The sequence below is a fragment of the Neoarthrinium moseri genome, assembly GCF_022829205.1.
Source record: "Neoarthrinium moseri strain CBS 164.80 chromosome Unknown scaffold10_Wmoseri_CBS_16480, whole genome shotgun sequence".
Classification (NCBI taxonomy): Eukaryota; Fungi; Ascomycota; class Sordariomycetes; order Amphisphaeriales; family Apiosporaceae; genus Neoarthrinium; species Neoarthrinium moseri.
The window spans coordinates 733,340-757,884 of record NW_026055124.1 but is presented as its reverse complement, the minus strand read 5'-3'; the positions used below and the strand labels follow the sequence as shown (position 1 = coordinate 757,884).

Here is a 24,545-nt window from a genome sequence, read left to right as displayed (position 1 = left end):
GAAAGGCCCGTCTACCAGCAGCTCGCCTTAACCCCCCGTGCACTTTGCGTTGCCGGAGCTTCGTGAAACCCCCAACAATGGCAAATAGCGAGCCTGTTTGGTTTTGTGCGGGTGTGCTTAGTTGAGCAGGAGGCACCGTCAATCAAGTCGTTCGCAGATAGTCCCGAGCACGGCAATTGCCAATGAGAACCACACTGGCGAGCCTGGAATCCCCTTCGAGAAAGAGCGAAAAAGGCCGCGATTATATATCTTGAACAAACAAAGTGACGAGGTTTGCCCGCAGCCTTCAGTTTGCAAATACAAGCCGCCTAATGCTGTTCACAGCCGTACCCGTGGACAAGGGCTTGTGGTGACAGTTTCTCGCTTTACACCAGTTCCGTGTCTAACAACCGAAGACTTGCTCCCTGGGAGATGCAAAGGGGGAAAAGACCAACAAAAGAAGCAACGATGGCGTTGCCTGTTTTCCGAGACACTGCTCAAATATGGACCAGACGTGTGCACCTAGGCTCAGGTGAATAGTTCCTCAGGTTGAATGTCTGAGGTGGTTGATGACGAACCGTTGCTAACAGCCGGGGTGGGTTGGCGGGACCATCCAGGAGCCTCGGCAAGATGAAATCCGGGCACAGTGCTGATTGGCCGGCTTGCCCTCAGGCGTACAGCGTTAGTCGTTGCGGCAAGTCTTAGCGTCCTGGCACTTGACTTGTAATACCCCCATAGGTAAAACCAACCTACTGCCTCCTAACTTGACGATCTCCCTAGGCCTCATTCAGTAAGTTAGCCCACTCCACCACCACTACCGAACGTCCTTGCTCCAAGTTCACCAAGTCAAGGCAGCGACTGGCTTGCATAAGTCATCCCATAGGCCGGGCATAGTGGACTCACGTGTTCTTGCAGTAATCTGTTCGCATTCATCGGGGGGAAACGTATGTTTGTCAAATTGACCAGTCTATCTACCGTGATTCCTAAGAAAAAGAGCATTCCCTCCTGGTGGGCGGCCATGGAACCAAATAAAGCAATTACTGAACCAGCCACATGCCGCATGCTGTCCGGGGAAGTCGTGAATGCCGAAATGTCCTGACGCCAGAACAACCTTCCATGCAGCACATGCTATAGCCGATCCGTTCCCTTCGTTTCGTTTTTCTTATATTCCTTCATGACAGATCATAATCATCATTGCTTGAGAGGGGCCAGAGGACGCCCCGGCTCGGCCCGGCATGAGTCCTCCTATAGCCACGAGCTGCTTGACGATTCGCAACGAGACCTGCTGTGAAGGGACGCTGCCTTAAAAATCAATACTAGAGTGTAAACATCGCTGGTGGTCGACGTTTGTAGCCATAATCCATTTTCGCCACCACACTAAAGTCGACTACGATCCACTATGACAGGTGGAAGGCACCTTGGCCCTCACGTATGGCAGTAAACAACTGCTTCCTCATGTTCTCGATGCTCGTGTAGTCCGGCAGTTTGAGGTAGTTCACGCACGTCATGACACTGGGCAGGTAGTCATCGGCCGTGTAAGGGGGCTCACTGGGCTTGCAGACCACAGTGAACATTGGGGTAAGACTCTTGAATCCTGGAAGCACGCATGTTGGTCAACAGATTGCTCAAAGTTCAAGGCATGGGCGTGAACGTGGACTTACCACCAATGGGGAGCTTCGGACTGCCGGTTGTGAATTGCAAGAAGTCTCGGCGCTGAGCTGCTGTCAGCTCGCTCATGGTCTGGAGCAGGTTCTTGACGCTCCGGCTATCCATATTATAGCCGTGGTCGGCTTTGATCGAGTCCATCAGAGCTATCGAAACGTTAGCGCCTTGTGGCCATGATGCAACATCAACAAACTTACTCTCCAGGGACCAGTCTTCGTCGACACGACCAAACAGGGAAACGAGCTCGTCGGGGGTGAATGCACTCAGTGCAGAGTATGGGAATACCTGGGAGAACCCGGCACGGAAAGCATCGATCTGACGCTTGACGCCGCTGCCCAGCGTCATATCGACGACACTGTCGAGATAGGACTCCACATTCTCGATGGTGACTTGCGTGTGAGCACCTCCAGGAGCGAGCTCAATCTCAGGATGACCTGGAAGAGTGAAGTCAAGAGCAAGATCTTCAACCGAGATGCCGTCGACGACAATCTTCTCGGTATCTGCCACCTTCTGAGCGGGCGTGCGGTCTGGATCCTCATCGATGGCCCTCCTCGCAGAAACAAATTTCTTGATAAGCTTCAGCGAGTTGGCCAGGCCACGGTCGACGATTTTGACTGCACCGAGCGAGGGCTTGACACCTGTGCTGCCATCGCCGATTCTGAAGAAGATTGGGTTGAAGTTCAGGTCGATGATACGGGAATCAATCATCGAGCGCGCCACGAACTTGCCTAGCATCTTGAACAAGAACAGGATGCGATCGGCGTTGGCAACGTCGTCGCCAGCCAGGGGCCGCGGGAACAAGCCCTGCGGGCCAGAGATGAATTCCTCGGAATCATTCGAATCCATCTCACGCCACAGCTTAATCTTTTTCTTGGAGAATTCCTTGGAGACGTTTGAGTAGAACTCTAGTGTAGGACCCAAGCCAGTACCGACTTCCTCAAAGTATTCCACCTCGAGAATGCTGCGGGACTCCCCATAGAGTTCCATCACCTTAAGCGCAGACTCTAAGATCTTTGATCGTGAGATGCGAACCTTCTGGCGCTGGAGACGGCCCAGGAAAGGTCGCTCATCCCGGCGATCTCGACGACTGGTGTCCTCTTGTTGAGCATTCTGCCATCGACTCATAGATCGGGCATAACCGAACGAAGTCGACTGGAGGAACAAATGTCGGGTCTCAAAGGGGAAGATGAAGGGATATATGCGAGCAAGGTCTTCACTCCATCCAGGCAGGCAGTTGCTGGCTACAATGAGGGGCTCTTCGAGTTGGCGGTTGAGCTTCGCGGTCAACTTGGTGTTGACAAACTGGGACAAGGGCTCCCTATTGAGCTTCAATGTGTCCTTGTTTTCGACCAAGACGTCGTCGAGATTGGCATTGAGGTCGTGAAGAATTCTCAAAAGTCGCAAGATTGAGGACGTTGTAGGATAGTTGGCTAGTGATGCAGGGCTCCCATCCGCCTCGGTGCTTGTCTCAAACGATGGGTTAAACCCGATGGACTCCACAGGAGGCGGTCCAGGTACCCGGCGGAACTTGATTGAGTGGACCGCGGACCAGATGCTTCGGCTCAAATGCTCGTCGGCGTTGGAAGAGGCGCTGTGGACGGCCCGATAAATTGTTGTCTCGTTGGGAATGACTCGGGTATCGACGCTGAACTCGATATGCCAGTCCTGAGGAACGGCCTGCACCGCAGCAGCATATGAGAATGGTCGCGAGGGTGCTGCTGCTGGCGTGGGCGTGGCTTGCTGAGCGGGAGCGGAGGGTGTCTGAGCAACATTGCGGTTCGGAACACTGCCCACACCACCCTGAGCGGGTGTTGGCACGCGGGTCCCGTCCTCCTTTCTAGCAGTGATCTTTCCACCAACAGCAACCTCCAAATTCACCGCCGAGGGGTCAGGTCGAGGTGCATCTTCCATGTCTTCATCAAGGTCATCGATCAGAGCGTTCAATGCACTACTGTCTGGGATGTCCTCTTCGTTCTCGTCCTCATCAGACATTGGCTTCTCGTCCGCGCACTCCAGAGCATCCCGCAGGTCGTCGTCTTCTTCGGGAGGAGGGGGCGGTGCAGGTGTCTCGGTGGCAGGAGCGGGGTTACGGCGGGAGGATCTTCTCAAGCTTGTCTGTTCCCGTCCAGCCGCAGGCTGATTTGGTGTTGAAGGAGTATCCGCCAGCGCTGACACTTTGCTTTTGGACCTTCTTGCGGGCCTAGAGCTCGATGCTTGTGTCGGAACCGGAGGCGGAGGTGCAGGGCTAGAAGAGTAGCCCGAACGCTCAGAAAGACGGTCTGATGGCAATCCAGCCAACGAGGCGAGCGCTCTCGAGATGCCATCTCGAGGCCGTGTAGTACGCGGTCTCTCATGGAGGCTGATTCGTGGGCGCAAGTAGTCGTCCAAGGCCTTGAACGTGGCAATGGCATGGATTGATACCATGATGTTACGATACGACTTGGGGATGTCTGAGTCCTCATCTGCCACCAGTTTCAGCCTGATCTGCTTAGCAAGCATGGATGCAGCACTGCTCCGGTTTCCGTCAAAGGTGTTCTGATGAACAGTCAAGACTTCGAAATGCTCTGACCGACTCAGCAGGTCTTGCAGTTTGTGAATCATCACACTGAGCGGGGTCGCAGGCGAGTCGGCACTCGCAGTTTTCGGTTTCGACTTGATAGATCGACCCATGAAAACTTCCAGGAAGGCGCCTCTAGCAGCATTTGCAAGGGCTTCATCAGGGTTGCTGAATACCTCTTCGAGAACGCGGACCAAGCCAGACGCCAACAGCTCTGCGCTGGTCACGTTTTCTAAGACATCAGAGTCAAAGTAGAGTGCCAGTGTTTCAAACAGTGCAATGCCCTTCTCAGGAGCCAGGTTTTTAGCTGTACGGTTAAGGTAGAAGGCTTCGATGTCAGAAGCCAAGGCCTGAAGGTCACTGAGAATCTTTGTAGCCTTCTTCTTCAGAGCCTTGCCGTGCTTTTCCGTCTCGTGGGCTTCCAAAAACTTCTTGGCGACCTCAGCAATTTTCGATTTCATTGATGGAAGGTCAGCAACGAAGAGGTGAGGGGGGCCGTCGATAGACATCGTAGAACCATCGGAGCTAACAGGAGAACCAGACATGTCGTCGTCTTCAGGATGGTCGTTCTCTTCATCATTGTCTTCATCGTTGTCCTCATCGTCGTGTTCTTCGTCCTCATCATGATCCTCGTCTTCATCCTCGTCCGAGTCGTTGTGAATCTCCACTCGGTCGCCCTCGTTCTCTGCGGAGCCCGCGACTGGTTCTGATATTGTCTGCGGGGTCTCTGCCGCTTTCTGCTCAGGCCCATGATCCTCTGCGAGCTTAGAGATCTCGTTGATCACACCTTCGCGGTATATCTGGTACCGGTAGATGTCATCTAAACGAGTAAGGAGAAGCTCGGTTGCCTGGATGGCTGAAAGAACCAAGGACGGATGGTCACGCTGAGAGAGGATCGCAGCCAAGAAGGAGGCGTACGGGACGGACTTGAGAGCATCGACGAGGATATCCTTATCAAAATTCGAAAGCATCTTGAGCTGCGCCGTGAGAACCTTCTGTCTGACACTGAGGTTGACCGTGCTAGAGAAAGCATCCGTGAGAGTCGGAAATAGGATGAGTGCAAACCGTCTGACCTGATCCTTGCAGTCTTCCAGTAACTCGAGTCGCCTTTCGAAGGAAGTCTTCTTTCTGGACCCTCCAACAGACGACGGAGTGATTGGTTCCACGACGTCTGGCGCACCAGACACCTGAGAACTAGACAGCTCATTCCATTTCAAGCCCGGAAGCAACTCGCAGACAACGTTAAGGGTCTCGATGATCTGTTCACGGGGCCGGTGGATGAGGGCTTGCATGATCACCACGCTGTCCAGCTTTGAGGCAACATCTTCCGTCTCATCCGGGGGGGATACACCGGTGAGTATCTGGTACAAGGTCTCGACTACATTCAACTTGAACAACTCTGCCGACAGCCTTGGGCTCGCCCGAGCAGTTATGGCCAAGACGCGTAGGAATTGAGTGTGAATGCTGGCGCCGATCAAATTGGTAGTTCCAGGGACCAATAGACGCAGGATAGCCCTTAGCAGGTCAACACTGACGAGGTCCTCCAACTTCGATGATTGGTACTTGAAACTCTCAATGATTCGAGTGACGCAGAGAGAGGCCTGCTCCACGACCCTTTGGTCGCTACTTCCAAGCACATTGAGAAGGATGGGCATCACATCTTTTATGACGGGAAAAGAATCCTCGGGAATGTTCCTGCAGCAGTTGGCGGCGGTGGTCACAGCAGTCCGCTGGGTACTTGTAGCGAAGAAATCCAAGTAGGACAGACAGGCGGTCAACCCCCCTTCGCGGACGATACTGGTTGGATAGTCGACGGAGATCTTCTCGAGGGTGCTCAGTGACTGTTCCGCGAGGTCGATGTACTGTATCTCGAGTAGCTTTGCACACAGGACGGGAACGGCGCCGCCATAGACAACGTTGGCAGTGCTCGCGGGGAGCGCTTCCATCAGGTTGGCGAGAGACCTGCAGGCTAGCAGCATCATATCGGGGTTCTCTTCGCCGGTGATTTCATTTGGCTGCATCAAGGCCACAAGCTCCTTGACAAACGAGTCTGGCGAAAAATGGCCGGCTAGGTTGTCCTCATTTGATACGAGGAGGATCTCTGACAGCTCCTGCAGGGCAATCATCTGCATGGAAGGGTCCTCTTTCATTCGTAGGTTGCTGAGGATCTCCCGTAGCCTAGAGGGCATGCCCGACATCATACCTGTCAGGGCCCTGAGGGTACTCGACAACCCGGAACCTGCAAGTCCGCCGAATCCACCGAACGGATCATCATCGTAATGGCGATGGGGATCGTCTTCGTCGTCGTCATCTTCTTCGTCGTCATCCTCGTCGTGCTCGTCACTGTCTTCCTCGGGATCATGTGCCGGGGGAGGCGGAGGCGGCGGCGGCGGCGGCTCTACATCTCTTTCGTTGTCATCTGTTCCTGTCATGGAAACATCTTGATCCGCCAGCGGTGCATTGTTGCTTGATGTCCGTTTCGATCGACGGCTTGGCCCGGAAGCTAGGGATGAGTCTACTCGGGTCAGATTAGCACCAGCTTGATGGCTAGCTGCTTCGGAGCGGTCGTTACCCTGGGCCGACTGGTTGCCTCTCTTGTTACGGCTGGATTTTCTACTAGAAGAAGCAGACGCACTGCTGGATGCCTTCTCCTGCATGGCTGGGTGTGGCCCCGATCTATAAAGGCTATCAGCAGGACGATTCGAAGATCGAAGGTGGTCTTCCACCCAACAGCGGGCTGCTTACTGGTCGGGACTCGACATGGTCGCTGGTGCCTTGCCCTTTCTCTTGTGTACGGTAGGTCTGGACTCGGCGGGTTGTGGCTCGAGTGCAGCTGGCTCCTGGACCTTCTGCCTCTTGGACCGACGGGTGGAGGAAGCCGGCTGCTCGATCTCGGTCTGGGGTTGGGGTTGGGGGTGAGACTGCTGCGATGGACTGGGCTCGCTATTCCGAGCTTTCCGTTTTTTCGATGGAGCGCGGGCTGAACGTGAACCGGCGGTGCTCGGGGTTTGTGTCGATGTGGATGAGGGGACAGCAGGCGAAGGGCCCGCAGAAGCTGCACCTGCACCGGAAGGCTGATCGGCTGGCGAGGCAGCTTGGATCGCAGCGTGGCGGGCTGACGAACGGGTGATTCTGGGAGACATGAGTACGTGATCGGTGCGACCTGCACAGCACACAAACGATGGGCAGACGAGGTGGCCGATTGCCAGAAAGAAGAGAGTGGAATGGATGCAGAAAGACAAGGTGCAAGGGAGCTGTAGCAACAGACAATGTGGGATGGGGGAGCAGCAGGCGTGGGCGTGCGCCGTCTGCCTAAGCTGCCTCAGGTAGCGTCTCGACTTCTACGACGGACGGAGTCGAGATTCAGAAGGAGTGCACCGAGACACCTCATGAGGAGGATGTTCTGGTGCGTGCCTGGGGAAATTTGTCTCTTTGTGGTTTTTGTGTTGTGTTGGATTTGGCTTTCGAGGCCTGAAGCAATGAGAAGCTTGCTCTGGCAGCTTGGAGCACCCCACGTCCGCTGACACGGCAGGGCACAAGTGGACCGTGGACCGTGGACCGCGGATCCTGCGCCCGTCGACGCACTCGTGAGTTGACACGGGGGCGTGGTGAAAATGCGGCCGGGGGACAAAGGATGAATAGAAGGACACCGCAGAGTTGAATCACACAAGGCTGAGGTGAGGACGAAGTCGTTGCTCGCGTTGTGGCTGTATGTGGGCTGCAGGACGGACTATCCCTGTGGTATGGCACGAGATCTAGCTGCGAACGAATGGACAACCCCGCCAGCGTCGAGCGGCTGCGGGTGCAGAGTTGGGATGGAAGGGTGGCAGAGAAAACACGAATCCCCGCGCGGCTGATGCAACGATGCAGAAAGAATGCGGACTATCATACCTGGGCGATAGGGGCGCGGCCGGAGACGAGGCAGAGGCAGAGGCAGAGGCAGAGGCAGAGGCCGACACAGACGCAGACGCTGGCTCAGGGACGGGACCCGAGGCAGAGGCAGGGGCAGGGGCGACGGATCGCAGGTTGGGCGGCTTCGACCTGGCGGGCGGAAGGCGCGAGGAGGGTTCGTGTTCGGCTGCCGATCGTGGTCGCGGGTTCGCTGATGGACTGCTTGATGCCATTTATCACGCCATGAGGCTCCTGGCACGGCTTCGGCGGTTTCGCTGGACGGGAGGTGTCGCTTCGGGCCTGCGCGGTGGGCAGCACCAGCACATCAGAAGGTCGAGTGCGGTCAACGATCGGGGGTGGGCAGACACCGGCGCTACTCCAGTTGCTCGGGCCGTTCTTCGCTCTCAGTCGGCGATGGCTGGGCCTACCTACGGTTCGATGCCAGCTCGGCGTGCGCGGATGGGATCGAGGAGCTGTAGTTGCACGTCAAGCACTTATGTCGTGCTTCAGAGTCACACAGGGCGGCTTTTGGGGGGAAGAGGCAGGCCGGACTACGTTTGAGTTTCTTCGCTGTCGTGCTTTCGATGCCCGCAGCCCAGTGCCAGTGCCAGTCCAGTCCAGTCCAGTCAGCCCAGCCCAGCCCAGCCCAGCCAGGAGTGGGCTGAACCATCCGAAGTGAGGAGCGCCCGCGCCAAGGTACCAATCCGCGGCCGGAGCTTATCAGGTGTACATGCCCGACGGGCGCCCCACACTGTATCATCATCCCACCACCAGCGCCGATATTCAAGCGGCTCTTTCGAGCTTCAAAGGTTCCCTCTTCCCGACACTGGCCGGGCTGTCACTTTGCTTGGCCTCCGTCAATATCACCATCATTATTATCACCACCGGTAGCAATTTCCGGCGGGTCAACCCATGTGACTGACATGTCCCTGTGGGTTGGCGATGACAGCTTCTCTAGCGTAGCCCCAAATCTAAGCTCACCGAGCTGATTAAGCTCATCCAGCTCGTTCACCATGGCCATGACTCGCGGCTTGCAGCACGTTCGACTGGCCAGTACTGTAATCTATAGTTCTCCCGAGCCTAGTAAGACGTTTGGTATAGAGATGAATTCAGTTCGTACCGCCCCTCAAGTCGAGAAGGACTGAATTCCATCCATATCTCATACCTACAGAACTTATATACATTTGAAGCGGCTCCGCTATGGTTGAAGTTGGCGGGAGAAAGCAGCAACAAACCTATACCATATATGTTCCGATATGGATGCCGTTTCGGGGCAGATTTATCAAGAATGATTAAAGCAGCCCGTCCCACATCAATCAACTAGATACGACGGCCCAGGTCTTCTTGCAGAGAAGACTTACTGTGTATACCATCCGGCACTATATCTCGGCCCGACAGAATGGTCCGAGACCTAGGGAGCTCGGCCCCACCCATAGTGTCAGGACTGGACGTCTAGACCAGGAGATTTGCATGAAGACTCGTGAGCCAGGATACCTTTAATACCATGGATGAAAAGAAGCATCGGAAATTTTTCTTGTTGTGAAACAGACCATCGCACATCATACGGGAGTCACGGAACGAGTACCATGATGGCGTGCCCTCATAGATATTCTCGTTTCAGCGTTGAAACCTTGTAGAGCACTAGGGGCAGCCAGATTGAGCCCAATACGAGATAGCATCGTCATCATGCACAATCATGTATACGAATAGTAGAAGAACCAGTGTGAGTGTATTGTTCCTTGCAATAGTCTATTTCTCTTGTCTGGGTGAGAAACCAAAGTCCAACCATGCAGGTATCATTGTGCTTGATCATATCCAGGCAGCTCCTTTGCTACCAAAACTCCGTTCGGCCGATACATGCAGTGAACTCTCACGAGTAAACGGGAATACAAGAAAGCAAAACGGTCTTATCCTACATCGTACATGGATGGGTTTAGTTGGGATGGGGAAGGGGGGCGAGTTCGTAGATCAGAACGTATCGGTGAGGAAACAATGGGGGATGCCATGGGAGACATCAACATCCTTCGTCCAATAGCCTCCTCGGCCAGATCTCGCATTTCCTTTGGTTCTCTGAGCGGATCCTCTGTGTCTGACTGTCGTGATGGCGATGCTCTCGACCTAGTCGGTGGCCGCTCTCTCAAGATTCACATGGAATCATCACTCTCGATGATTGGCGAACGCGGAAAGGCACGAGCTTTCCCCTTGCCCTTACTATCAGCGGCATTTGTCGGCTACAGAAATCTCATTAGTGATTAGCAATGATAACGAAATATGAAATGGAGCTTCACGTACCGGTATGTGCTCAGTTCCACTGCCAGCTCCCGAATCAAACACGGCCGGGGCTGTGCTGTCTGTCTGAGAAGCTTCGACCATATTGTTGTCTCGAATTACAACCTCTTGAGCTGCGATTCGTCGCATCAGGTCGACAAAGTTGGACTTGCGGAATTTTTCTGACTCGTCAGAGGAGACAGACTCGACGAGCTGCTGGGCAACTCGAGCCAGCTCGTTGTCACCCAGCGGTCCCTCCTGAGGTTCCGCGGCTTGCTCACTGGCCTCAGTCGAATCAGTAACTGGCTCCTCAGTCGCCTGTTGTGCCATCCACTCGGCCATCGCCTTGTCGAAGTCCGCCTCATGAGCAGCGCGGATCTCCTCGTGCGTCGTGTGCTCCATGCCTGTGCAGGAATATCAGTCATATTGGAATTCAGCCTACAACAGACTGGGTGCTGAAGTAATCGACTTTCTTCATGAGAGAGTAATAACGTGGAGAGGGGAGAATGATGGAAATTATGAATATGATGACGATGATAATAACAGACTGGTGGCGGTGGCGGTGGCGGTGGTAGTGAAGTGAAAAGTGAAGAAGGACAAAGTGGTGTGATTTGAAATGCAGGGGTTTACATCGTCAAAGTGATTCAAGTAAGGATTGTCACTCACTCTGGCCAAGATCTTGGGACAATGCATGGGGTTGTTGCTGAAGTGCTGCCGGCTGCCATGGCATTGTGTTGAATTGTCGAGTATCGTGACCCCAGAGTTGAGGCTGTCCGGGCGGGGCAGGCTGAAACTGATGTGCGCCGAAGGCCGGTACAGCATGAGCTTGAGACACATTAGGGAGCGTCGAGGGCTGGACCACACTGCTCATCGGAGCCTGATTGATGTTGCTTGACTGAGCTCCAAGAGCGAACGGATCACGTGCGGCTGTATGCTATAGTATTTGCTTATTAGCATACTGTTGGCCATGTTGCAGGTTGGCGTCTATTTAGCGAACTCTCCCAATCGTCTGCACCGTTTGTAGAGGGCCGAATATTGGGACGCTTTTTGGCATACGTACCATAGCCGGAGGAACACCGGTGTGCTGAGGCTCATGGTGTCTGATACGAGCATCATGGAGAAGAGGATGATCACCAGGGCCGTTCAAGAGCGATGGGATAGGAGAAACACTGCCTCGAGACGCGCTCTCAAGATCCAATCGTCCCATCTGGTGCTGTAGAAATTCGGCATTGGCCTGATTGCTGTTCTGCCAGGCAGACGCAAAACGCTTTGTGGATGTCAGCAAATCTGAAGTGGCATGCATGTTGTTTGAATGGTAGCATACCTGGTCGTTGGATCGTGAAGGGCCATGAAGCCGGTCATGTTGAGCCGCAGGGTGCGAGTCAAAGTGTCGCTGGAAGGCTCTTGCGGCGCTGTTCTCGCCAGCCTTTGAACCCTCGGCCATCCTGGAGCGGTGGATGGTGATTATGGGGTGAAATCAGATAAGGGAGCTTGAGTGACAAGGACGGCTCCTATTACTGAAGTTCACAAGAGTATTCCGCGTCCGAGGTGTCCCCAGGACAACTGCTTTGGGGGCTGCCAATCACAACCAGTCGACAGGCCAAAATGTGGGCGTGGTTGGATGGCCAGACCAGGTATCGCTCCTTATAGTAGTATACCACTGCAGATCTTTTCAAAGCCTCAGGGTGGTTGGTAAATGTTGGCCCGGGAAAGAGGCTCTGTCCAAACCGAGTGTCCGATGGTGAAAGGTTGGACAAAACTGGACTCACGTCTGTTGGTAGAGTGACAAACTCAGCGCCAATTCACTAGTCACTAGTATTGCTGTCGGGGTGACAAGCATCAGCAGTTTGCCCTGGGATACGCTGTGAGTATACTCAGAAGAGTACGGCTGATTTGGAGGTAACATGAAGTTGACTTACACAGTCCAGATGCCGAAAATGGTCAGTCGGTAGTTAGGACAGTGTTCTCCAAACGTTAAAGGCTTGCCGCGGGGCCGAGAGCGATCACATGCGGGGAATGCTGTACCGAGCCTGGGGATATGGCGTGGATCTAGCACGAACTTGGTACCTTGGTTGGCCTTGCCGGGGGTCGACGGGTCGTGCAGATTCTGCCGGATTTATTCTAGAAAGCGGTGTCGCTTCCGTTACCGCCTTTCGGCTCAGCTTCGGCCACCAGGTCCGCCAACAGTTCAGTCAGCAACAGGCTCCACGATGAAGGTCGATAACGATAAGACAAGCTCCATATCCTCCTGCTCTGGTATGAGCTTTACAACAAATCGCGAGGGTGACTTGTCTCTGGTGCGCATGGTGCGTACTAATAGATTTCGTGATGGCCAGACCTTAGAAGTCAGCTTTTGGCTTGCTTACTTTTTCCCGATAACATTGAACAAGTCTACTATGGACATACCCGACTGACATATAAACTGGTAGGTCCCCACCACTTCGCAAGCCACAACTTGCAGCCACCGTGGCTGAGGAATCGACATGGGGGCCCAAAAGCTCCCCCCCTGTGGCCCGCCCCCTGTGGCAGCCCACTGAGCATCCATCTGAACGGCGTGTCTTGAACGCAGTGAACAGGTATACACGACGACGCTCAGATCAGCAATTCTGCAAACAACAACACGACGCGCTTTCGAATTGCACGCTCTCCCTCTATATTTTTGTATTGAAGAAGTCGGTCGCCACATATTACTGCACCACCTGTACGCAATATGGTATGTCCCACCCCGCGAAGGTGCCTGGCACTGCTTGGGTACTGTTCCTGGGCGCAATTGCTGATCCCGACTGCAGGCGCAAGTCATATCGAACTCCGGACACGATGACATGATTGTATGTACCACGGCCCAGATGTTTCCCTTCCACAGCCGAGCAGTCATCCGCCTGGAGCACTGCTCGCGAACGATAGGAGGAATGCACGCGCGGGCACGTCGCTAACATCGCAACCCCTAGCATGACGCAGTCCTCGACTACTACGGTCGCCGGCTCGCCACCTGCTCATCCGACAAGACGATCAAGATCTTCGAGATCGAGGGCGAATCGCAACGCTTGACCGAGACCCTGAAGGGCCACGAGGGCGCCGTATGGTGCGTGTCGTGGGCGCATCCCAAGTACGGCAACATCCTGGCCTCCGCGGGCTACGACGGCAAGGTCTTCATCTGGCGCGAGCAGTCGAACCAATGGCAGAAGATCTTTGACTTTGCCCTGCACAAGGCCTCCGTTAACATGGTCTCGTGGTCGCCGCACGAGTCGGGCTGCCTGCTTGCCTGTGCCTCGTCTGACGGCCACGTTTCGGTTCTCGAGTTCAAGGACAACAACTTCCAGCACGTCACATTCCCTGCCCATGGCCTCGGAGTCAACTCGGTTTCTTGGGCGCCCGCGACTACCCCTGGCAGTATCGTCTCCTCTGCCCCGCCGAACCAGGCTGCCCTCAGCCAACGCCGCTTTGTAACGGGTGGCTGCGATAATGTTCTGAAGCTGTGGACGTACGACCCCGCGACGCAAGGATACAAGCAGGAGAGCGAGCCGCTGCAGGGACACACCGACTGGGTACGAGATGTTGCGTGGAGCCCCACTGTTCTCCAGAAGAGCTACATCGCATCCGCCTCCCAAGATAAGACCGTGCGGATCTGGACAAGTGACAGCGCAAGCCAGGGTCAGTGGTCTTGCAAGGTCCTGAACTTCGAAGCCGTAGTCTGGCGCGTCAGCTGGAGCTTGAGCGGCAACGTGCTGGCCGTTAGTGGCGGCGACAACAAGGTCTCGCTCTGGAAGGAGAACCTGCGTGGCGAATGGGAGTGCGTCAAGACGATGGAGGAATAGAGTGGTCGGACTGTCTTGCCGACTACTACGGGATACTGCGAGTCTGCGGACGCTGAAAGCGGTAGCCAGCAGCTTTGATCAGGGGCGTTTAGCGTTATGAATGGAGGCAAAGAATAGAACTTTGCAATTTCCTGTACATGGGAGAAACACACCTCCCACTGATTGTGTACAGTTTTGCAGCGGCATAAAAAGTCATGAGGCATCAAGGGAGAAGAAGACAAGACCAAATAAACTTGAATCACGTTTCAACCGGTGACAACGCACGTCTTGATGGATTCATTGAGCTGACGTCCCTGCATGATTCTGATATCCACGGACAGGTATAAGGGTAGCTCATTATGGCATAATATCTTGCGCGTCAACTGCGCAAGGTCGCTGGCAGTCAGCCAACACGGCTGGGCAAAAACGGGTTACACTCATGATTACACTTGGGAAACGCGCTGTTATTTTGCCAGTAATTTGTATCAGGCACAAACGCTCTGAATAACCTCGATAACAGGTAGACCCCATAAGACTGCCAAAGAAAAGGCAAAAATCAAACGTTTGACATGCTGCCATGTTTCCATGCAGCCCAGGTGCTCATGCTGTTGGCAAGCCCAACCAGAAACCAAAACCAGTCATCAAGCAAGCTACCAACGTCACAGCCAGCCCCCATCCGCCGCCATTGCCGGCGTATCGCCTCGCCGCCAATGCGCCGCCGTAGCCTCCAGCATTCCCGCTCCCGGTCGCCGAAGGCGAGACCAGCGTGCCGCTTGCTGATGGGTCCGAGCCTCCCGTGGCAGACATCTCGGCCTTGGCCAGCACGTATATCTCGCCCGTCGTGTCCGAGCTCATGAAGAGGCGGTTTTGCGAGTCCAGGGCGAGACCGACCGGTCGGAAACACTCATCTGGGCACTTGCTATTGTCCGGGTTCGAGAGGATATTCCTCAGCGACGTGGTCGAGGTGGCGCTCTCGACGGGCTGGCCGTTGGAGAAGGCGACGCTAGCGAGCATGTAGCCAGTCGGGTTCTCACGATTCCCTGTCCTGAATTAGTAAACGGGCAGACAAAGCAACGAGTGCAAACTAGGCGGAGTCTTACAGCTACCATGGAACGAGACGTAGGCCTCCGAGCCATCAGGGTGGAATTTGATATCCAGTGGCGCCGTGTGAGCTTGCCAGGTCAAGCGAGGAGAGACTCTGTCTTCATTGCAAGTTGTGTCATTCAGGGAGTCGGACTGGTTCTGCGGGAACTGGCTGCCGACCACCATTTGGCCCACATCGGGTATGTTGGTATCCCAAAGGGCGTAGCAGTCGGGGTATCCATAGTTGCCGCCCTGATTTTCGGTCGAGCCATTGAGGAAGCCATGGAAGTTCATCTCCTCTCCCGGATTGTCTTGGTGGATATCAGTTCCGTCTCTCTTGATCTGGTCTACCGAGTTCTCAACACTGAAGATACCCCCAGTTTTGGGCTCTTCAGCAATGCCAACTGAGTTCCGGAGACCCCAGCCAAGCCTTGTTCCGGTGGAAGCGTAGTCGTATGGCGTGCTGGGTAGACGTTCCATGTCAAAAGCTCGAATCTGTGAGACGCCAGTGGACTGTTCTGTCGCGCGCTCGTCGATGTTCTCCCCACTGCCCTTGGAAACCAGGAGCTTGTTGTTTGAAGTCATGAGCAGAGTCCGGCTGACATGGCCAGTACCACCCATATTCTGCACCACCGTACGTTGCTCCCCGCTGATTGTACCAGAACTGCTATCATAGTCCCATGCGTAAACGTTCTCTGAAGTAGACGCAAACAAGGTTCGCCCATCATTCGAAAATGCAATGCCATGGTTAAGCTGTTGGTGTTAGCTGAGAATTCTGTGTAAATCGCTTGCTTGGATCACTGACCTCAGAATCCTTGACTATAGTTGTCGAGTCTCTGACGCTTAGGCACGTCGTACCGTTGTCGTTAAATGTCAGCCGCTGAATACCGTTTTTTTCTTGAACAACAAGCAAACTTCCGTTGCTGTCAAAGATAATGCCGCGGGGATCCGTCAGTCCAGTAGCAACCAGTTGAGCGATCCAGCCAGAGCCAACTACAGGTGATGAATATGATGGTTTTAATACATTGCTGCAAGAATCCTGGGCGACTGCTCCTGCGGCATAGAGTAATGCTGCCGAAGCAGCTCTCACGCGACAATTCGACTTCATGGCGCGAGAAGTAACTTGGCTAAAGAAGGTTCTCAATCGCCGAATCTTGATCCGGACTTCTTGGTGCGACGGGTTTCCCTGCTGCTTGGCTTTCGCAATTGGCTTGGGCAGTCGCGACTTGCCCTAGGGTACTGACAGTGCACAATGATAGAGCAAATGATGTTGCGCTGGGAGACGGTTAGGCTGAACAACGCCAGTTGCCTTGTGGTGAATCTTCATCAATCTACAATCACCTTGAATGGTCATGAATAGTCATCGCGGACGCAGTTGTAGTTAAGTCCGGGTACTGACGTCTTCCAACCCTTCTCCGCACATCGCATTCGCGGAGGATGAGCCGCCACGGCTTGGCATCTCGGGTTTCGGCTGGGCGCGTGCCTCAATCTGCTCTTCTGAAACGCAGCAGTCAAGGCGCGCACCAATTGTGGTGATCTATCTCTACTGGATGATCGCAGGGCGGCATTGCCGTGCCTTGCTAATGATAACCCCGCGACGCTGGCACATAAGCCGACGACGATGCTGCTTCTCAGCTGAAGTATATACGAAGGTGCAGCACGCCAATGACATCATCGTGCCCCGAGTGTCTGTCACTTTCCGGTCGAGACCCAATTACCATTGAAATGAGCTCTAAGTGCTGCATCCCCTTGACACCCTGTGTGTTTGGAAACTTGGAGGGCATAAACAGTTGATTGGAGTGCTTGAAGCCGTATCCGTTGATAGATGTCAAAGTTCAACTCTATAATACGCACAAGATGGGCTTTCTAACTCTTGGCTTGGCTGCGTTACCTTGGGTGGTAGGACCAAAGCTATGAATGCAGATAAGGCATTGCTGGTGCACTGCACTGGTTAACATGATTGTTCTAACTGAGCTGGGATTCACACAAGATGATGTGGTAAAACGGCACAGTCCAATGACTGATACAATGCAATCGTGTTCGGATTGCTGCCCAAACAAGACCTTACATAGATCCGACACGCAAGCAGGAGAGATAACATCACATGTAAATGAAACTCAGGAGCCACATAGTGATAAGGCAGCAAGTTGCTTCCATTCCATGTTGAGAAGGCTGAAGAGTCTCACTCTCCTTGCTGATCCCATAAAGTTGCTGAGGTTGCGGTGAAGTAGCTTGGCGTTCTGCCGGGCCAACAATTCCAGCCACAACGTGCGAGAAAGCAACAAAGAGAAGCTGATCGTGAAAGTTTCATTTACCGTGGCTTTCACTTCCCGCTCGAAACATCCCCTATAGGGGCCACTGCATGCGTCACGGCTGGTTTCCTGTCGAGGACCCGGATGGCCGAGGCCGCCAAGCTTGCGTATGGCGATTTGCGGGCCAGAATGCGCAAAGGTCACCCTAAGCCCTACCCACCACATCGTACCACATCACGCCCAGGTGAACACATCGTTCTTGTGGGCCGCTCGTACAGATAAACTTGCAGCTTTCAACTGCAGGTACTGGGGCCTGTCGGTGGGTCGCGGAGTGTTACGAACGAGTACGCGTGCTTACCGGTTTATGTGCAACCGGGACCCAATTAGAATGATGTGCATCCCTGGCGAAAGTCAGGAATATTGCAGGATATATTCACCGCTGTACGACGACGGTCAGACCCACGTCGAGGGCTGGGCGCAATTATTAGAGCAAGGAGAGGCCTAGACAATGGATTTGCGGTGTAGCATCTTTATATACAGCTGAGCTCCCAGGCTCGGAGAGCTGCCCCGGCCCACATTCTGCACATTGGGGAACCAGGACCACAACGGAGACAGCGCCAACCCATAACCTGGAGAAGTGATCCGGTGATAAAGGAATTCCCCAGGCCGGGGTTATCGTAGTACGATACAGAAAGCAGACGTCAGTGATTATTTGAGCATCCTTGAGGTCCGAAGGGATCCACCAGAACCTAGGGGTTCTTGGCCTCCGAACCGGAGCTGCTCTCGTCCGTCATTCGATATCAACGTTGTGTTACGGCAACTGCATCTTGTCTTTTACACCTTTCTTTTTCCCAACGTCAATTGGTATTAAGAATTTGCGGCAGGCCGAGTAATCGGTCCGCCCCCGAGAACCTAAATTCAGGGACGGCAAACTCTTGATTCAGATTGCCCGCTTACGAGTGTTTCTGTCCAACCTATCCTCACTTCGAGTCCCAACCTCACATAGGTGATTTCACCTTCATTCCTCACACCAGTACTTCCCACCTTCGTTCATCAACTGAACATCACTATATTGAGACAACCCACCCATACGCAACCCAAAATTCACATCATGGCACCCGGTATATTCCCAGTCGCCAACGCCACGGTCCCTTTCTGGCGGACCGAGCTCCATGAAATAGACGAACATCGCAGCACCCCGGAGCTACCTGCAGAGCAGGATATCGTCATCATCGGAGCCGGTTTCGCTGGGACTACCTGCGCCTACTACTTGACACAGGACGAGTTTACCGTTCCCAGCATCACCGTCCTCGAAGCTCGAGAGGCCTGTTCGGGCGCCACAGGACGCAATGGTGAGTGCACAGACGATCCCCTCCTCGATCCGACTCATCCGAAGGCACTGCTGACCATTTGATGGCAGGTGGTCATTGCAGACCGGACTTGCACGTTGGGTTTGAAAACCGCAAGAACGTGAAGGGTCTGGATGCGGCCAACGAGGTCGCATGCTTCGAAGTGGCCAACCTGCAAGCGGTCAAGCAGCTCATCCGGCAGGAACGGATAGAGTGTGAACTTGAGGAAGTCACATCTTCGAACGTCTACTTGGACGAGAAGCAAGCCCTCGGAGCTAAAGATAATCTTGAGGAAATGCTCGATCTGGGGTGCCCGACTGCAATGATGGTCAACTACTACGGACCAGATGAGGCTGAGAAGGTCTCGGGAGTCAAAGGCGCGAAGGCCGCCACGACATTCCCCGCTGCAACTCTGTGGTAAGTTTCCATTCTGCAGGAAGAAATCAAAGTAAATACTCACAGCACAAAAGGCCCTACAAGTTCATCACTCAACTGCTCTCCATTGTCGTGGACAGGGGAGTCAATCTTCAGACCAACACTCCAGTCACCATGGTTTCATCCACAGCGGACGACGAGGGGTTCTGGACAGTTACGACTCCCAGAGGAAACATCAGAGCTAAGAAGGTCGTGTTTGCCACCAACGGTTACACTTCTGGAGTGTTACCCGAGTACAAGGCCATCCATCCTGTGCGAGGCACCTGCAGTCGCATTATAGCAGGGAACCCGCCGGCGGAGCGCTCCAGGATTGGATCCTTGGTCCCTTACTACGCTCCAAAGTTGGCCGACTACCAAGCCAACAGGTCGGATGGAAGCTTTGTAGTTGGAGGTGCCTGGACGACTTGCCGATTCAAGCACACGAACCAATGGCGGGACGTGGTGGACGACTCGCAGTTGGTGCCTGCTGCGGAGGGCTACTTTAATGGTTACATTGAAAGAACCTTCAATGGCTGGGAGCAAGCTGAGACCACTGTCGACCAGGTCTGGACTGGCATCATGGGTGTAAGTGGTTTCATCTCCAGCCGACACAGACGGTCATTGCTCACCATCAAACAGTACACCGAAGACGGCGAGCCACACATCGGTAAGGTGCCTTCCAAGGAAGGACTATACATCTGTGCCGGTTTCAACGGCCACGGAATGCCTCTTGTACTGCTCTGCGCCAAGGGACTCGTCAAGATGATGAGCGACGACTGCGACTTTTCGCAGACTGGCATCCCGAGCCTCTACGAGACGACACCCGAGCGGCTGCAGGCCACAGCCGTTATTTGAGAGTTTTTGCGATTAGATCCATTTTCCCCTAAAGTAGACACTGTACGATAGAAGATTCCTAGAAGCAGCGCAAGCTCCCCTTCGGTAGTTCTGGGCGTAAAGGTTGCGGGGGTTCCGGCACACGACGAGAAATAGTTATATATCGTTGTACTTCACCAACATCGCTATTGCAATACATCATTCACACGGACTTGCTCAGGGTCGTACTTCTCGGGACTGTGCACGTGAGAATCAGCGCAGCAGCGCTCAAAGCCGTCGGGAAACTCAACCCGGTCACGGAAGGTCCCCTCGGAGGGCCCGTACTGCCACGTAGCGAAGTACCGCGCACTCAGATCCAGGGGAACGTAGCCACTCCCGTCGTCACAGCCGAGCGGGCGCCCGTCCGCCGACCGCGGCACCCCGCCGCCCCGGAACAGGTCGCAGCGCAGCCGCTGCAGGATGGCCGCGACGCCCTTGGCGCCGCGGTCGACCCGCGCGCAGTCGGACAGGATGCCCGGGCCGCCACCGCCACCGCTCCCAGCCCGGCCGACCTCGACGCGCCGGAGCTGGCACCGCCGCACGGGGATCCCGAGCCCGGTGCCCGCGCGCATCGGCTGGCCGTCGGGCCGCCGCAGCACCAGCGACAGCGACCGCAGGCGCGGGAACGTCACCAGGACGAACGCGGCCATGGGCTGGGTCCAGAAGCCGAGGGCCAGGTGGCGGACGAGGGGCAGCGGCGGGGAGTCCTCCCCTCCCTCGTCCTCTGCTTCCTGGTGGAGGCTCTGCCCGGGCGGCGGTGCTGCCCGGCCGTAGAGCAGGGCGTCCATGCCCGGGACGCAGAGGATGTCGAGCTCCGGGCGGAAGCGGCGGAAGGGGGTGCGGATGCGCGCGGCGGGCGAGAAGCGGAACCGGGTGCGGGCGGCCGCGGAGGCGCGGGACTCGCGGCACACGTGCATGAGCACCGGGAAGGCGGTGTCGACGGTCAGCGGGGCGAGGACCCGGCGCTGGTCGTGGTCCGCGAGGAGGATGCAGACCTCCTGGATGTCCTCCTGCTCGACCCGGTTCCAGATCATGGCCCGGAGCTCGCAGGGGAGATACATGAGCTGTCGAGGGCACTCATCCTTCGGTAATACGGACATGACGACTAGAACTGTAATTCTGAATACAGGTGCTTTGCAGGATTCGGAACGGGAATGAGTCCCTCTCACAAGGCATTATCATGACCTCACTGAGACGAGGATGTAAGTTAACTTGAGTGCGGAGAGTTGCTAGTGAAGTAAGTAGTTGGGTGTGGGGAACGACTCCAGCTGCTCTCACTATCTGTGTTCCAATAGCTTCCCGGTTCCTAGACGCCGTACATAGAGATAGGATACAGTAGCTGATAAGAGCTTCTGCACCACCTTGGCACTGTTCTGGCAGGGGTAGGTGGATTTCGACTGGTTTGTATTGCGCTTGTATTATGTAGACCAATACAATTATACAGTGATCTAGTCATGCAATGCCGCAGAAAGTTGGAAGAGGTTCCGACCTCGTAGCGAACTCATTATAAACAATCACGAAACTAACGTTCGCCATGTATTCCCAAGAAAGGAGAAACGTTAAGCAGAAACAAGTTGGGGAATCCCGAAAACCCGGCCTCTTCAAGTCGGCTGGCCAAAACGTGACGCTGGAAAAACGAACTGCATCACCGCACCTTTTCGTCAAGATCGCGTCCCCCCCAGTATCGCATCAGCGGAGTCCAATGACGCTCATCTCCAGTGTCCAAACCCTCCGAATCCACACCTTCAGAGGGCCGTCAACTCCTTCGACATCCGTCAAGTCAACACCTTCCCACCAGCATCGACGGGCTGGCTTCCTCCAGAAGAGCAGGAGCTTCTGCGCCATACCCACAGCATTGTTGCCCATGTCGTTACCACGGATGTCACTGCGTAATCTGGCAAGGGCAAGACTGCATACGACAGCTTTGTTGGGTTCTCCTGCTCGATGGCCCCAGTGATCATCGTGATTGAAACCGCTGAAGGGCATGTTAGTATCTTTGCTCATCAGAGACAGTCCGGCGGTAAAACTTACCCAGCCGTGAGCATCTCAATCAGGTGAGCCTCAGTAGTGCCTGGCTCATCGCTCCTCTTAAGTCCTGAGAAGATGCCACCTTGTCTCAGCAAGGCCCGGGCAGCGGCACGTTTGACCTCGATCATTTCCTTTTGGTCAATCTCTGGCCGAGGCGGGATGACGTAGAAATCGAGATCCTCTCGGAGGACAATGATGCCCGCACGCTTACTGCCATCGTCTCTTCCGCCGAGAGAATCGATTGGCATCACACCACCGTCAGGAGAAGCATTGGGGGATGATTCACTGGGGATGGTTTGCGCAACATTGCGAAAGAAGTCTAGCATATACTGTAGAGAGGCAGGGTCATACTGGGATGTGAGGTCAGTGAAATGCATATCTATGTTTGAGAGGAGATTGCGGGTGGTGGAAGAGCGTGGGAGGCCAATCGCAAAGCTCGGTACCAGTTGAGCTGTAGATGAAAGGGCAGGTGGCTGGGTAATGGGACTACTGCGTTGGGTACTGACATCGACTTGCACGGCATCGCCTTCGGCGAAACCGCCCATATGGCCTTCTGGGAACAGTCCATTGGGGAATAGTGACAGGAGCACAAATTCCGGTAGGGTTAGAAGCTCATCTCTTGACAGGACAAAGCGGGTGCCCCTATCATAACATCATCAGCGGAGAAGGCGTGTGTCATGACTGCCAAACTCACCGCAAGTCCATAGTAATGGTTTCATCAGCGCCGACATCTATGGAATTCTATTAGCGCCTGTGCTGACATACGCTCGGGTGTATAGTCTCACCTCCGATAGCGTTGATAGGAGGCCCTCCTTGTTGAACTTGAGTAATGATACTCGCAGCGCCCCCGGCGGCAGCCATTAGATAAGAGAAAGAGAGTAGCGGGCTATCTCCTTCTGAGTAGGCGGGAGGCGGTTCGCTTGAGTCGTCGGGTTTCTGGCCCGAAGATTCGGCTTTGGTGTCTTGCGGGAGGGCTCGTTTAGTCTCGGCGACGACGTGGGGGAGAGCACAAGACGCAGAGGAGCCTTCCTGAGCAGAGGAGCCCGAAGCGGTCGGCGCGTAGGCGGGAGCAGCTGTGGCGGACGAGGCTGCTACTTCTGAAGCGGCGCGGCTTGAAGCTGGAGGTGGGAGCGCGAAGTGGTCGTCGGCAAGGTCTTCGGCGGAGGCGTACTCGTAGAGACTGGAAAAGGGCGGAGGAGCGGGTCGCAGGCCGATGAGGGAGAAGGCTGTCGACGCAGAGGCTTCAGAGGCCGAGTAGGGATACCGTGGAGGAGGTGAGCGGCCGCGGCTGGGGTCGTGATTGTCGACGTCGCCGTCAAGGTCCACTCGGGCCTTGTCGTTGAACTCTAGACCGTCAGATGGGAGGTCGGCTGGGTGCAGGCCGGTCTGTCCTTCGTTCGGCTCGGGCGAGTCTCGCGACGGGGCGGCTGAATCGCTTGTTGAAGCCGTGGTCGAGGTGGGTGTGTAGTCTGACCTACAGGGGCGGTATGGTAATGGTATGGTATGGTATGGCAGGTAATGTAAGGAGCACGGAGATTGAGCAGGGCGGCGCTTCTACCGGCTGATTGCTCCGAGAAGGTCGCAACGGGTTGGTCGCCAAGGCTTAGTTTGGGCGTCGCTGTCGGATGGAGCTTAGGTAGACCCTTGACATGCCACTCGATCGAATGGATATACAAGTAGTTAATGACTAGGTAGACGTCGCTGTGCTCTGTTGACTTGTAGATTTGCTTTCTTTGTTAGATGAAGGCCCGCTGTCAATTGGAGAGCGGATGTTGTTGCTTTCCAGTTGCCAGTGTCTCTGTGCCCCAGATTGTTGTCAAATTGGGCAGGCTTAATTTAGCACTAGCCATCCCTCTGTGTACCTACAGGTACCGCTCCAGCATTTTCCAGTGCGAATGGTACCTCCACGTCCCCAAAGAGGGTCAATGGCCAGCGACGATTGCGCCGCTAGATCGAAAGCTCGGGCTCCAGTCGCAGGGAATCTGGCGGCGCTACTGGCTGGCTAGCCGCCAACTGCGGTTTCAGGGGCACTGCAGTTCTAGGTAATTGGTTACGCCTTGCTCTACAGTTCGCAGTCCATCACATATGCTGCCATGCTTAAGACCCCAATGTAGGAAGCTCTGTGTCGTCTGCATACACTAGGATGTACTTGCCGCCACCTCTATGTCTAGTCTCTCAAGAACTCGCTGGCTAGTATTCCAACCCTGAAGACCTTACTTTGGGCGTACTCGAAGACTTCGCAGGGGATGAGGCGGTGGTAGATCCGGAAGACCAACACTGTTTAAGCTGTAGTTTGGGCCCGGGATCGGCTACTTGAGTGGCCGTCTTTCAAGAAAACTACACACAGTATGTGGTGTGCCCTTTCCTGAGTATAATTTTTTTTTTTAAAAAA

The 24,545-nt window shown here is 54.8% G+C and overlaps 7 protein-coding genes across 7 annotated transcripts; 2 read left to right on the top strand and 5 right to left on the bottom strand.

Moving 5' to 3' along the window:
• Window positions 1–1,376: 1,376 nt before the first annotated feature.
• Window positions 1,377–7,344, bottom strand: JN550_004110 (uncharacterized protein; the record flags this gene model as incomplete). Its single annotated transcript, XM_049315589.1, has 4 exons — window positions 1,377–1,573; window positions 1,641–1,790; window positions 1,842–6,877; window positions 6,947–7,344. 4 exons carry the CDS (start codon window positions 7,342–7,344, stop codon window positions 1,377–1,379), a joined length of 5,781 nt encoding a protein of 1,926 aa, XP_049174132.1.
• Window positions 7,345–10,236: 2,892 nt separating this feature from the next.
• Window positions 10,237–11,804, bottom strand: JN550_004109 (uncharacterized protein; the record flags this gene model as incomplete). The annotated part of the gene is made up of 5 exons (XM_049315588.1): window positions 10,237–10,323; window positions 10,385–10,764; window positions 11,027–11,294; window positions 11,421–11,627; window positions 11,685–11,804. 5 exons carry the CDS (start codon window positions 11,802–11,804, stop codon window positions 10,237–10,239), a joined length of 1,062 nt encoding a protein of 353 aa, XP_049174131.1.
• Window positions 11,805–13,070: 1,266 nt separating this feature from the next.
• JN550_004108 (uncharacterized protein) lies at window positions 13,071–14,175 on the top strand (the record flags this gene model as incomplete). The annotated part of the gene is made up of 3 exons (XM_049315587.1): window positions 13,071–13,073; window positions 13,150–13,188; window positions 13,309–14,175. The coding sequence occupies 3 exons, from the start codon at window positions 13,071–13,073 to the stop codon at window positions 14,173–14,175; spliced, it is 909 nt and encodes a 302-aa protein (XP_049174130.1).
• A 579-nt stretch (window positions 14,176–14,754) lies between these two features.
• Window positions 14,755–16,345, bottom strand: JN550_004107 (uncharacterized protein; the record flags this gene model as incomplete). Its single annotated transcript, XM_049315586.1, has 3 exons — window positions 14,755–15,194; window positions 15,255–15,990; window positions 16,043–16,345. 3 exons carry the CDS (start codon window positions 16,343–16,345, stop codon window positions 14,755–14,757), a joined length of 1,479 nt encoding a protein of 492 aa, XP_049174129.1.
• Window positions 16,346–18,600: 2,255 nt separating this feature from the next.
• On the top strand, window positions 18,601–20,107 carry JN550_004106 (uncharacterized protein; the record flags this gene model as incomplete). Its single annotated transcript, XM_049315585.1, has 4 exons — window positions 18,601–18,841; window positions 18,910–19,255; window positions 19,309–19,837; window positions 19,892–20,107. 4 exons carry the CDS (start codon window positions 18,601–18,603, stop codon window positions 20,105–20,107), a joined length of 1,332 nt encoding a protein of 443 aa, XP_049174128.1.
• A 164-nt stretch (window positions 20,108–20,271) lies between these two features.
• JN550_004105 (uncharacterized protein) lies at window positions 20,272–21,225 on the bottom strand (the record flags this gene model as incomplete). Its single annotated transcript, XM_049315584.1, has 1 exon — window positions 20,272–21,225. The coding sequence occupies one exon, from the start codon at window positions 21,223–21,225 to the stop codon at window positions 20,272–20,274; it is 954 nt and encodes a 317-aa protein (XP_049174127.1).
• A 589-nt stretch (window positions 21,226–21,814) lies between these two features.
• JN550_004104 (uncharacterized protein) lies at window positions 21,815–24,036 on the bottom strand (the record flags this gene model as incomplete). The annotated part of the gene is made up of 5 exons (XM_049315583.1): window positions 21,815–22,100; window positions 22,157–22,795; window positions 22,848–22,884; window positions 22,939–23,627; window positions 24,020–24,036. The coding sequence occupies 5 exons, from the start codon at window positions 24,034–24,036 to the stop codon at window positions 21,815–21,817; spliced, it is 1,668 nt and encodes a 555-aa protein (XP_049174126.1).
• Between the last annotated feature and the right edge of the window lie 509 nt (window positions 24,037–24,545).